The sequence below is a fragment of the Manis javanica genome, chromosome 12 (assembly GCF_040802235.1).
Source record: "Manis javanica isolate MJ-LG chromosome 12, MJ_LKY, whole genome shotgun sequence".
Lineage (NCBI taxonomy): Eukaryota > Metazoa > Chordata > Mammalia > Pholidota > Manidae > Manis > Manis javanica.
Genome location: NC_133167.1, coordinates 78,802,605 through 78,817,278, shown reverse-complemented (window position 1 = coordinate 78,817,278; position 14,674 = coordinate 78,802,605). Strand labels below are relative to the sequence as shown.

Here is a 14,674-nt window from a genome sequence, read left to right as displayed (position 1 = left end):
CAATAAGAATTAATTTGTTCATTTTTATGACTATAAGTAGTAGGGAAAAAACAGGAGAGTATTGGAAAATCAAGGATATGAGGGATTACTTTTATACAGAAAGGTAGTTTCATTGAGAAGCTGGCATTAAAGCAAAAACTTGAAGAGAAGGAGTGATATATGTGGATGTCTGAGGGCCTGCTGTCCAGATTCATGGCAGAGCCTTTGGGGTTGTACCTTCTGGGTTCAGAAGATGGTGAGGAGGGCAGTCATCCTGGAGCCGCATGACTGAGAAAAGACCAGTAGGAGATAAAGGCTGAAGGGCAGTGGCGGGGTACTGATTGTGGAGGACCTTGTGCAAGTCTACGGCTGACTTTGGGTTTAAATTTGAAATTGGGAGCCACTTGAAAATTTTTGGAAGAGAAATGACATGATGGGATTCAGCTCTAAAAGCATTGCTGTGGCTGCTGTGTTGAGTATAAACTACAAGGGCAAGAGTGGAAACAAGCAGGTTAATCAGGGAGAACTGTATTGTTTTCTTAGATTTCCCCATGCCTGGGATTCAGAAGTTTGAGCATTATGGACTTTTCAGATAGGTCACAATTTGTTACTCACATCAACCTGGAAGCCTCAGATAAATGCTGTAATGGATATGGAGAAACTAGTACCCTTGAAGGTGCTAAGCACCAAGGAAAACAGGTAAGACTAGTAAGTCAACTAGAGATCACTAAGACTATGCAAATATACCAAAAGTTAATTCCAAGTAACCTAGATGCTTGCAACTCTAAACACTTTGTATAATAGTGAGAGGAAATGTAATACTAACTTGGAGTCAACAGTTCTGAACTTTTTAATCTTGTGTTTATTACTTAATCAGTTAGAAATCATGCAAGCCAAATCTTCCAGCATCACATGCTTAGTAAAAGATCGAGCTGTGATAACTGGTGGTCTGGCTCCTGGGCTTTACGTGACTCAGCTATATTGCCTGTGCCCAGAGTGTTCCTTGACATTAGAATGCTGAAGGACCCACCCCGGTGCTGACACTGATATTATGACATGTTGTAGAAATTATTTAATTTACTAATTAATAATTTCTTTGAACATTTACCAATGCTAGCCATTTGCAGGCATGAAGATGAATGTCACGCTTCTTGGTGAGGAAAAATGAGTAAGTCAGTAGTTAAAATTCACTCAGTGCTCAGTGCCCTGGGGTAAGTCAGGGAATGGTGGTGGAAAGTGCATGCCCACATCAGATTTGGGGCTCTGGGAGTGACGGGGAGAGGATATCACTGAGGAAGGCAATTCCTAAAGAATGAGCATCAGCTAGGCAGGCATGGGATCAAGAAAACATGGGGTAGGGGGCACAGATATGCAGTAGAATGGCAGAGCGTGGGACATTTCTGGCACCAAGTTTGGTGGGGCTGTACTCAGAGTTGGGGCAAAGATATGAAGCCATGAAGCACTTTGTTTTTTTGTGTTAAGGCATCTGGACTTTCTCTTTAAAGCTATGGAGAGAATTTTAGGACAGATTCAGCATGTAGAAAGTTCAGTCTGACAGCTGGGTGAAGTCTGGGAGGAGTAGGCTGTGACCAATATATGGTAAAGTGAAGGATAATAGTTGATGTTCCTCAGCAGAAACCAAGTAAAGGATGGTGGAGGTTTGAGTTAGAGTTAGATTTGGAGATAGAGTTAACAAGGGGATAGGCTAACACTGTTGCCCAAAACATTGCAGTGATATGCTTCTTTGAAAAAACAAATAGTGTTTCCATCATACATTCTTAGTTCGATGCATTCTAAGAAAATTAATTAAGATTTTAAAAAATGGTTCAAGTTAAAGCTAATTTAGAGTGGTTATTATTCTGTGTATTAATTCTTTAAAGTTTCCATCTAAGTCTGAAGTTAAGAACTATGTTTATTTTGCTTGATACTGTGTTCTCCGAATATAATTACTCCAAAAAGCTTTCTTTTTCTCCCCTTCCTCCTCCTCTTCCTTTTCTTTTTTTTTATTAAGCAACGCCTATTAACATCCCACAAAACTTACACTCCATGGAATACAATTGGATGAAAATCTAACTGTGAAGGTTTTTTAGGAATTACAATATTTGGGACTTGACTTTCCATGTGTTGGGGGAAATGTCATGAATAATGGCAATGCTGTTCATGAAAACAGAATACAAGAAGTAAATTTGGATGCGATATGGCAAAGGGAAGACTCAATTTTTAACTTACTGAATTTAAGAAGCTTAAGCAACATCTAACTGGATACTCTTGAGTCTATTATGTGTGCAGAATATTTTATTGCAATATCAGAAACTCACTGAATCAAATCTATGTTTATACACATGATTATATACATATTATCTGAGGTACATAGTATATGTGAGAATAAGAAATTATGCAGCATGCATATATAAAGGTCCAGCTCCATCAACAAATTGTTTCTTTTCTTGATACTGTCTAGGTACACACATATACACACAATCTTGATGAAAGTAATGTTTTAAATTTTTAAAATTGAATAAATTAAAGGATTTCATATCTTCATCAAGTTAAATTTTGGAAAATTCACATAACCTTTTTCTCCAAAATGAAATATTATGGTAGCATTTTGCAGTGGTAAAAATAAGAAACACTATTTATCCGCATTCCTATCACTCAGAAGGCGCACACACAGTAGTTTGTCAGGGTGATGGCAACCGTGAGACATTCCAATTCAGAACAGTATTCTTCTCAGAGAGATAAAAGTAGTGAAATATTGGCTCAAAATTGAAATGCCCCTAAATTCTGTAGCATTAATGAGATATATATCATAGAAGAGGGTTTTACCTGAGTAATCCCAAGTGGGCAGATCAAATTGCTTATGCAGATTCAATGCTATCTTAGAGCTTTTCTTGAAACAAAAATTATATATATTCACTTAGGAAGATATCTAACTCAGTAATATAACTTGATCCAGAATCACATGCATTTTAAAGTAATAAAGATAAGGAAGAATAAACTCATGCACTTAGAATAAACTCACTTGGTTATCAAGAACAGAGAAACCCTTACAGATTTTAGGCTTCGTAGCTGAAGTTACATGTATTTAGTGCTGTTTAGAACCCCGCCTTCCTGCCTTCCTGCCTCTCTTTGCTAACTACGGGGTCAATGCCTATGCTCAGGTTGGAGGAAGAGTTGAATAACTGTGAAAGAAAATATTTAAATAAATTTTGTATGTCTAAGTATAGCACAAAATGAAGCTTTCTCTGATATATTCAGAAGAATTGAAAGGAAAATTTTAAATAAGGGCTCTTTGGAGAGAAAAGGGGGCAGTTATGTGAAATATTTTATATTTGGAAAAAGTTCTGAAATATTTCACTTTATTTTCCACTAGCAGGGAAGCTATCCTTATTACAAAGCCTAAAAGTGTTAGGCTAAGTACTATTTTGTTGGATAGTAAAGCAGTGTTAGTTATTTTGGCAAATTTTGTATGTCTAAGTATAATTGAATTTGTAAAATAGTAGCTTTTCTTTGTATCATTGTAATAAAAATACCTATTTTTTGGATAAATGCTGCATAGACCTAATCATAGATAGAGTGAAATACCGGAAAGCACACAACAGCTGCAGACAGGGACATGGTTTCTAATCACAGCCCTTGTCAGTCACTTGCATCTGCCATACGGTCAAACAATGAATTACCCTGGGCTGTTTTTCTCATCTCCAAAATTGGGAATGTGGGGTAGAGCAGAGGTGGTCCTGCCTGACTGAACTAGAGACATCTAAGGGGGTTTAGGAAAACGCAGATTACCAGACACCTCCTTTAGTGATTTAGGTGACCTTGGAAATCTGTCTTTTAATAATTATCCCATGTGGCTTAATGAATAACCAAATTATAGGAACCCTAGGTTAGAAGAAGTGCCAAATTTCTACTTTCAAAATTCCATAGTGAATATTTAATGTATTAACATTTTGAGAACAGATTAAACAAGGAATCTTTTCTGTAACTTACATATTTGATATTTTCTACAAAACGAGTTGAAAGCTTTAGAATTCATCCTCCAATTTTTAATGCTAGTTACAGAGGTTAAAACGTAGAGCTGATGTGAAGATGGAGGTTCCTGCTCATCGCCTGCTCTAGAAGCACAATGCCCCGAAAGGCGAGCACATACAAATATCTTGCTTCCAATTACCTTTGATTCTGGCAACCAGCATTCTACCAGGAATAGCCTGATTAAGAACGTTTTGGCAATATATGCTGAAATATTTTAAATGTGCATTCTGTGTGAGCAAGGAATTCTACTTCTTTGTGTTTAAGAAAAAAAAAAAGAAAGTCAGGCGAGACCATGGTAAATAGATATAATATTGGAGAGTTGTTTTTTTTTAGTGGGAATTCAACAAAACATACAAAACACAACTTGAATTAGGGCTTGTTAAAAATAGATATTCTTAAAACCCTTTCCTGGAGATTCTAATGCAGAAGCATCCAGCATAGGGCTATAACTGCATATTTTTAAGCAAGCTTCTAGGTGATTTTTTATGATACAGTAAATTCAAGGATCATTACATTTAGTAAATGACATTAAGAAAATATAATGCCATATAAAGCTCAGAACAATGGCACATATATTATCATGAAAACTTGTAAGGATATATACTAGGTCTTAAAAAATGTTAATTTATACAGATATAATGAGAACATGTTTTTATTAAATAAGATACCTATTTATGGAAAAGATCCAGAAGAATTTAGCAGTGTTAGGGATGAGTGAGATTTTTGCTTTTCTTTCCTGCCTATTCACCTCTCTAAATTTAATTTGTTCAACACTTAACATGCATTGCTGATGTAATTTTTTGAAATAGAAAGGAAGAAAGGAACTAAAGAAAAGAGGTGCTGGGCTGGCACTTGTATCACTGTGCAGTTTGGAGGAGAGGCGTTCACTTGGACTCTCAATGAAATGTAGCATAATAAGACAGAGATCAGGTGTAGCAGGCACTTCACCTACTTCCCCAGAGTGGCTGAAGGCAGTCCCTGCTTGAATTCTCCCACTCAGTGTTTGTGTGTTCTCCTGTAAGGTCAGGAGACCTATCTGAAAATGCTTTTCGATCATGCAGCTGGAAAGGATTTGACTTCATCATTATAATAAGGTCCAACTCAGTTTCTACTAAATTACTACTTTTAGTGAAGATTTTTATTTGAAGTGAATTTAATTCTTGCACAGTATAGTAAGTTACTAAAAATATGTCTGCTTAGCCCTTTGCCATTTAAGCCTATTTCCATTTGTTTGGACCTGAGTGGAGACACAGAATAGCTAAACCTCAGTCCTCAACAAAATGACCCTTATTATACAGATTCAACAGAATTGGGCTAATGGTTAGTTTCAACAGAACATTTCTTTCCTCTAGAAAGAGTATAAAGAAGCTTATTTGCATTAAAAAGAAAGGCTTTGATGGATTTTCTACAGCCTATTTTATTTTTTAAACATACACACTTATGCCTAAGAAAATGTATAGATGAGTGAACCCTTCTGAAATGCATCTGTTGTAAAACATAATATTTTGGCAAGATGCTTTTAGGGTGCAGAGATTGAGTATGTACAGTTCTGTGAAATGCTTTGAAGATAAGCATTTCCTAAAAGCTTAGTATTGTTATTATAATTATTATTTTTCCTTTTAAGCATTCATTTTTTTAAAAAAACACCATACATATTCCGCAGCTTAGTGGCAAGCATTTATTTCCATCTTTTTTAACACAAGAAAACAGGTAACTGTCTTGAAATATGTCCTTGCTTTCTATATGGAATTCTGCAGTTGCTCAGAATTTTATATAATGTGCAGGCATTACATCAGAGCTTGAGAACTGAAATGAGCCCAGCTTCTGTTGTGATCTTACAGTTCGTGATTCATCAAATTTGTTGAAGTATCTCAATATTCTTTGGAAGTTTAGTACTTTTAAACCTGATTGTCCAGGTAAAATGGGAGTCAATATTCACTTCATAAAGTTTCTCCCTTTGACCTCTTTTCGATTGTGTAATCAAGCCAAAAAAACAAAAAACAAAAAAAAAGCAATTCATCACGTGACAGATTAACTTGTAGAAGCATAGAAATCAAAGGTTTAAGGACACTAATTTTGACAGAAATAAGTATAATCTTTTCTTCCTCTCTTGTAGTCATCATTAAATAATCATTTTAGGGGGTTGACAAGTAGAAAATTGAACATGGTCTGTAGTGTCTAAAATTAATATGGCTGATATGATCATTGTTCCTAGAATCACCAAATAAATACAATAACTATTATAGAGATTAATCATGGCCTTGAGTCAATGGCGGGTTGGCAAGTTAAATCCATACCACGATGTTTCAATAGAATATCGCAGCAACACCAACTATAGTAATCCCACCAAAGAACTAGGCTAGGTTTTTTTAAATTCACAGTGGTTTTGTCATCCTGGTAAGATAATGAATTCTTTTCCTCAGGGTCCACACTTAAAGGGCAAAAAATAAATAAAATAAAGGGAAAAAAAGAGCGGATCATGCAGCATCCAATACCTCCAAGCCAGGAAATTATAGCCAGTGCCGAGATGCCAGGAAAAATAAACTAAGTTCTGCTTGGACCATTACTAGATGTAATAGTTCTACATACTTTCTTATTCAGTATTGGTTCAATGCTTGATTGTTGGTGCCAGCCTTGTGATTGCAGAACACCAAGGATTGGAAGATCAAACACTCTCTTTCCAGTTAGAAACAGTGAGGGAGATATACACATACACATGAGTATATAGACATAGGTGCACACACATGCACACACATACATACACACATGCATGAATAATTATATGAAATATGACTAGGTTTACAACTGAGGCATGACCATATTGGTATGGGTGCATGAAAGTACGAGTGGCAGAAGCCAGGAGTTTGGAGAAAGCTTCAGAGGACTTAAGATTTTAAGTGGGTTTTATATGCTACATAGGAGTTTGTTGGTTTTATTATATTTTTCAAATTTGCATTTCAAATATTTTTTTATGGACCTAGGAATTAGATTACCTGATGAATCTAGAAAAAATGTACCCTTCCATATAAATGCCTCTAGTAAAGATATTAAACCATGACGCTCAAGAATTCTCTTACAACTTTCCCTTTCCTCCAAAAGACACCTCCTAATCTGACTTCAGCATTTGTCATGTTGAGAATAAAAGGAAGTAGGCAAAAAATTGCCTTTTTCTAATATAAGGAGATAAAAATGAAGATAACACATGGACATATACCACATGTATATATGGGTGAGATAATCCATGTACTTGAGAGCAATTTGGGGAAAGTCTGGATGCAGTGCTTACATTTTATTTTATTATTTTAAATTTATCATAGAGTGAAACTGACTTTTTTTGGGGTGTTGGTTCTATGAATTTTAGTATGTGATTAGTTATAATCACCATCACAATTTATGCAATCACCATCACAATTAGGATTCAAAATACTTCACTTCCCCAAACTTGCCTTCTGCTATCACTTTATAATCATATCTTCTCTCTAACTCCAAACCCTGCAAATCAATGATGAATTTCTCATTACTCATATTTTGATCTTTTCAAGAATGACATAGAAGCAGAATCATGCATTATGTCACATTTTGAGCATAATGATTTTGAGATCCATCTAAGGTGTTGTGTGTATTAGCAGTTCACTCTTTTTTATTGTTGCTTGTTATTTCACTTTATGAATGTGCCACAGTTTATGCATCTGTTTGCTTGTTGAATGAATATTGGGGTTATTTCCAATTTTTTTGGCAGTTATGAATAGAACTGATATAGACATTTTTGTAGAGGTTTGCATGTGAACATAAGTTTCCACATTTCTAAGATAAATACTCAAGAGTGCAATTGGTGGGTCATGAGGTGTTTGTTTAACTTTAGGAGAAGCTCAAACTTTTGCACAGTGGTTTTGTCAAATATGTATTTTGAACTTCTGTTATCATATATATTTTTTTTATTGTCATGTCTTTTATGTGAACTGACCATTTTATTGTTACACAGTAATCCCTCTCTGTCACTAATAATACTCCTCGCTCTTGAGTCTAATTTGTCTAATGTCATTATAGCCACTCAATATAGAAATCAGTATCTGCATAGTATTTCCTTCTTTATTCTTCTATTTTTATCCTACTATATAATTATATCTGAAATGAGTTTCTTGTATACAACATATAATGAGCCATTTTAATACATTCTGTCATGCTCTGTCTTTTAATGCTGTTTACATTATTTACATGTAATGTGATTTTTGATATGTTTGAATTAAGGTCTACATTGCATTATCTGTTTACTGCTTGCATTCGGTTTTTCCTTCTCATGCCTCTTTGGGTGTTATTTGAAGATTTTTGTATTGCATTTGAATTTTCTAGTACTTTTTTACTGCATCTTTTTGAAGAGTTACTTTGTGGTTAGTCTAGGGATTATAATATTAAAAAAATCACACTTTTCTCATCCCTCTTAAATCAATGTTTTACCATTTCAAGTGGAATGGAAAAGTCCTACCGTAGTATGAATGTTTTTACCCTCTCTCCATTATGTTGTAGTCACCACACGTAAGTTAGATGTTTGTGTATTAAAAAACCCTCAAGGGAATGTTTAACTTTGGCTTTTGACTATCAAATATATTTTAAGGAACTCAAGAAGAAAAATAGTCTGTTAGATTTACCCAGATAATTGCTGTTTCTGTTGCTCTTCCTTCATTTCTAAGTTTTCAAGTTTCATTTTGGAATCACTACCCTTCTATTTGCAGAACTTCCAATAGCATTTTTTTTAGGGCAGTTCTGTTGGCAATGAATTCTCTTCATTTCTTTATTTCACCTTTATTTCTAAAGGATATTTTTGTGTATTATTGAGTTCTAGGTTGATGGTTCTTTTGCCTCATTCCAGTATGTTGTATACATGTCTTGCTATTTCCTTCTGTCTCATAGGTTCTGAGAAGAAACCCACAGACATTCAAATCTTTGTCCACCTTAGATAATGTCTTTTTCCCTCTAGTTGTTTTCAAGGTTTTCTTCCTTTGTTTTTAATTTTCAACCATTTGAGTGCGATGTGATGAAAAGGTTTCCTTGTAATACTTGTTAACTGTTTCACACATTTTACCTCTTGATTACTTACTTTTATTGTTCTGCAGTTGTTTCTTAAGCAGAAATTCTGTCCTTTTAGCCTCATTTCAAATATTTGAGAATGGGACCAGGATTTCCTTTCTTTTTTATTTCTCAGAGCATACAGTAGGCTCTTGGTAAAGGTGTCTCCCTTGGAAATGCATTAATAGAAAGAATTTTGGCCAAAAAGCTATCCTAACAGAATGTAGTGTATCGGAATGTATTAGGTCAAGGGAGGAGCAAGGCTACGCCTTTAACTGAGGCCAGGGTGGACTGGAGAAAATACCCAGATTAAGTGAGGCAGCCAGGCTGCGATGGCAGAGATAACAAACTTTAAGTGTGAACCATGCTGAAATAGATGTAGAACATTCCCTTTGGAATAGAGCTTTTCCCTGGCTATTAAAGGATAATTAGTCATCACTGCAAAGACCAAAAGAACCCCAGACTGTGACTATAGATAGTAAACAGACAACACACTGACCATTTAGGTTTCAATTTGTAAAGCATATCAGTACAAATCTATCTCTCTGTAGTTATCCTCAGACAGTATACTGTTACCATTAGCAGGGTCACCTTGAAGAGGAAAGACAAAAAGGAATGCGTGTGTAAATTAAAACTCTGCTATTTGGTTTTTAAAATCTTTGCGTCTTTAAATGTCATAGAAGCACAAAAATGCATCAGCCTTTTATCTTCACTAATGTTCTGAATTACCCATCTTAGCATTTACTGAATTGCACTATTAACTTTTCATATATCTATGTCACATGGTCAAGAACCACATCTCATTTTATCTTTTTAACCTTAGCATATAGCATAGTGCCCATTACTCATTAACTAATATGGTTATTCAACAAATATTTATCAGGCAGAAAAAAATGTTCCAGGAATTATGCTGAACATTGAGAATTCAATAGTTAACAATATATGCAATGAGATTTAGTTGAACTAGATTTTATATCAGAATATACCTGTACATAAAGAAGAAACAAATAATGTAAAACTACAAAAATATTGTGAACAAAAATCATAATGTAAATCAGAGTGTTTACTACACAACTATGAAATATCCTACACTGATTAGGCATTGAAAAAAATAAAATTAGTTATACCGAAAGAATTATACCATCATCACTGATATTAAAAAAGAAGTAACTAAGAGTGAACTAAGTTATGTAGTTGAAGGTCAGATTTTACCTATCCTTTGCCAAGCACCTATTTTTTTTTTTTATAGTTGGTCATATTTTAAGCTTTTACTTCCTTGAACACAAATGTATTATTACATTAACCATATTCAACCAAACCAAAAATAATCATAAAATGTCAGCTAAATATAAACTGTATTTCTATTTTCCTAAATATTTATATACAAGTTTGTGATATAGTAATCAGGATCCTGAATCTTACATCACATTTTCATTTTAAATAGCAAAGCAAACCTTATTAATTTCCCATGTGATACATTAAAAGGCACCCATGATAGATTTTTCTCAAAACTCACATAAATGAGAAACTTCTTGTGATCTATGGCATATATCCCACAACATGAGGACACAGGAACTGTCACACTGGGCTCTGCACCTGTGAAGACAACAAACTGGTACATCAGAGGCAGGGCTTCCAGGGCCAAGCACCTATTTTTAATGTAGTTAACAGTGTTTAGAAGTATAGACCCTTTAGTCAGTTTGCATGGTTCAATTTCTGACTCTGTCACATACAAATAGTGTGACTTCGAATGGTATTATACTGGAAGAAAAACACTCACATTATTTTTCTCTCTCTGCACTCTTTCCATATTCTAACTTTCAACACTTCTGGCCAGGAAAATGTGTGTGTTTTTTTAGCCTCAACAAGCAATTTTCCAATTCTCTTCAGCCACCAGCTGAGTGTCATACATTCAATTCAATTTGAACACTACATACCTGAGTTAGTGTCAGATACCCACAAGTTAAGGGTTAAATCCCACCAGACATCTCCACACCCAACCTCAGGTGCCAATCACAAATAAGTGGGTCCGCTGGTTTCTCACAGCTTCTGACTAATGTGGTGACAAATTGAAGGTTCTTAGAACCCTCTTCTCAGGTTCTGTAATATTTTAGAATGGCTCACTGAACTCAGGAAAACAATTTACTTTACTAGATTACTCATTTATGATAAAAGGATACAACCAGGAACAGCCAAATGGATGATATGCACAGGGCAGGGATGGTATGGGAGAAGGAACACAGAACTTCCAGGCCCTCTCCAGATAAGCCACATCCCAACGCCCCCACCTGTTCACCAACCCAGTTGCTCTCTGACCTCTGCCACTTAGGAGTTTTATGTAGGCTTCATTACTTAGTCATGATTGATTAAAACATTGACCATTGGTGATTAGGTCAAACTCCCAGACCAACTCCCTCTTGGAGGTTGGGACACTAGGGCTTAAAGTTCCAATCTTCCAGCCCTGTAATTACAGGGGGTACTATCCTGAGCAAACCGACTGCCACCCTGAGGCTATCCAGGAGCCCCCAGCCTCCAGCCATTTCATTAGCATACATAAAGACACTTGCCTTTTCAGAGATACCCAGGTTTTTCAGGAAATGTGGCAAAGACCAAATATAATCAAGAATCAGGGCCAGAGACCTAATACGCATTTTCTTAGTATGTCACACATACACTCTTTGTGCCTTACCCTTTCCATCTGTAAAATGGGGATGATGATAGTAGTACCTAGCTTATAAATTATAGTGTTTGTGGTGAGGTTTCAAATGGTAATTTTATGTAAAGCATTTAAAATAATTTCAGCATGTAGTAAACTCCAAGATTTAGCTCCTTTTTAATCCTTAGTCTTTACTTCCAACTAGAAGGAAAAAGATAAAAGATGGAAAAGATTAGAAATTCACTGTTGATGATTTCAGTCTCAGAAAGAATTCAGGCTTTAATGAAGTGAAACATAAATATGAAGTTTGAAAAAAAAATTCCTGATTGAAGGAACAGGGATTGGATATATGATTCAGAGTTTTCTCAACCCCAGGTGTCTATTTGTATTAACTAATTTATGTGTAAGATAAGAAGCCTTCCAGTGAAGGAATCTGAAGAGGACAAATGATTGAGTCTTATTATTCAGATACTCCTGAGGACTTGAAGCTTAATTGATAAGGGGGAAATTTCAAGAGGGGATTATAGAAACCTCTGAAAAGAATTCTCTTTTAGAAAAGAATCCAATACAAGTTGGGATCAGAGCTTGAGGATCAGAGTAGAATAATGGCTTTGAGAACTGTGTGTTCATTGTTACTTGAACCAAACTCAGTCTAGGGAGAAAAAACAAGCTCATAAAGTAAGAGTTTTAGACCTCAGTATCTAGGTATTTGATATTTAAAGCCTTTATACAAGGAGAAGGGCACTGTTTCCCTCATTACTTAAAGGAAGTTGGAGGAGGGAGAGTGAGTAGTGGTCACCAATGGGCGATCAATTAAATGGAGCAAAGAGAGATTAGGCTCGGGAGCCAGATATTCCAGAGCAACAGGCCAGAGGGAGCTGTAAGTGGGGGGCTCCAAAGCCGGGAGTCCTAGAAGTGCAGGCGGCAGCCTGAGTGTAGCTGTTGGAGTCTGTCCCCAACCATGACAGATGGTGGCCCATGCGGATGGTGACCACAGGAATGGGGACTTACGATTTAAAGGTGGTTCTGGCAAAAATGAACAAGCCTATCTGGGAACAGCCTAGTAACAAAAATGGTGACACTAAGGGATTATGAATCATCAGCACAGAAGGGAGCTAAGGTAATTAAGTAACTACTTGCAGGGGAAGGTAACATTGCTCATGAATATAATGATTCCCTGGGAAGATCTCCAGTTACTATGAAAGGGGAGGAACGTGGAAGAGTGCATGTGTGTGTGTGTGTGTGTGTGTGTGTGTGTGTGTGTGTTTGTGTGAGGTGCTGGAGTTCTCCCCCCACAACTAACAAAACTTGGGCATAATACTAATATTTAATTATTTGCACCCATAGTCTGCAAAGTAAATGATGGGTATATTTGTATTTTAGTAAGCCAATGACTAGAAAGGTCAAGAGAGCCAATCACAGGGATGGTATAATGCACATTTACTGACTTTCCAGATCAGCATTTGGATAGTCTACTGATTTGGGAAGACATCCTATGACATATTCAGCCCCTCCCTACAGACAATGGTAGAAGTGGTGGTGATGCCCATACATACTCCTTCCCTGCACTCCTGGTGACCAAACTATTGTGTTTGCCAAATACAAATATTCACATGCTCTGCCTGCGCCTCAAATCTTGAGGTTTGGTTAGAGACATTCTCTCTTTCTGTGTGGATTATGGAAAAAAGCACAGAGGTCATCTGTGGGGCTTCACTGGAATAGTCAAGAGAGGACGACGTGACTAGGAGACCTGTATGCAAGAGTCCTGCGGCCAGGGCTCAGCACAGCTCTCCGCTTCGGTTCCTACAGAGCCTTGTTCTCCAGTCTTTCTTTTGATTAAGCAGCTATTACCCATCCAAAATCACTTTTTTACATAAGTTCATCAAAGTTGTTTTATTTTGTTTGTAACAAAAAATCCAAAGAAGCAGGAATGGATAAATCTTATTTTTCAGGCGTTTGACCCATTTTAATAGGAACACAAGCTTGTACATTCTTTCTTTGTCCTTACTGATTATCTTAAAGAAAAGTCCAGCCATATCCTTGTTTGTTGAAAACAGCCCAAGCGAGAAGCAGGCAGCCTAGTTTAGTTAGTTTAGGGCAGGAGTCAGCAAACTTTTCTGTGCAGGGTCAGGGAGTAAATAGTTGAGACTTCGCCAGCCACATGGTCTATGTTGCAGCTACCAGATTCTGCCGTTGTAGTGTGAAAGTGGTCATAAACCATATGTAAATGAAGATGGCTGTGCTCCAATAAAATGTTATTTACAAAAACAGGTAGCAAGCCAGATTTGGCTTGAATTTGTCTGACCCTTGGTTTAATGGGATGAACATGGGGCCTGGAAGTAGATAGAACTGTGGGATCCTGTAAAAGTCACTGCTCAGTTGACACTGAGTTTCCTCATTTATACTTAGGAAAACCAGCACCCCATGGATTTCACTGAGGATTAAATTTAAAGAGAACACATATTTTAAAAGCAGCTTGCAGTTTGGTTTACACACACACTGTGTCATGGAATGTAAGTGTATCACATGTTAGAAGCTCAATAAGTGGATATCATAATATTTTCTGAAAAAAGTCAACTTTAATGTGTGCATAGCACATTTGCACACACCCCACTTACTCAAGAATTCATACAACTTCTCAAAGATTAGTGTAATATATTTTATCTGAACAGTAAGTGAGTAGGGCTTATTATATTTTTGTTGACATACCCATAAAAAGTCTTCACAGCCTGGAAATACTCCCAGAGACAGTATTGCAAAATGTTGGCAGGGCAGTCTGCTGCAAGTTGTAGCTATTCTAATACTGATCTCTGAAATATATTTTAATTTGAGGGATAAGGGAAGTTGCTAGCTATTAATTTACAATGCCAATGTGATAAGGGGGAAAGATGTAAAACAAGTTCGCAAAAACTGTTGTGCAAAGAGAAACTAATTAAAAGACTA

At 36.2% G+C, this 14,674-nt stretch overlaps 2 protein-coding genes across 2 annotated transcripts in view; one reads left to right on the top strand and one right to left on the bottom strand.

Annotated features, from left to right (window-relative positions):
- Positions 1 to 14,674, top strand: part of LOC140845303 (uncharacterized) — a 286,923-nt gene that overhangs the window by 215,069 nt on the left and 57,180 nt on the right. The gene's annotated exons all lie outside the window — the stretch shown is intronic.
- LOC140844845 (uncharacterized) overlaps positions 1 to 14,674 on the bottom strand; it is a 144,267-nt gene that overhangs the window by 83,974 nt on the left and 45,619 nt on the right. Inside the window, exon 3 of the mRNA XM_073217769.1 lies at positions 10,592 to 10,671. Within this exon, the coding sequence (XP_073073870.1) occupies positions 10,592 to 10,671 (80 nt within the window). The remainder of the gene's footprint in view (positions 1 to 10,591; positions 10,672 to 14,674) is intronic.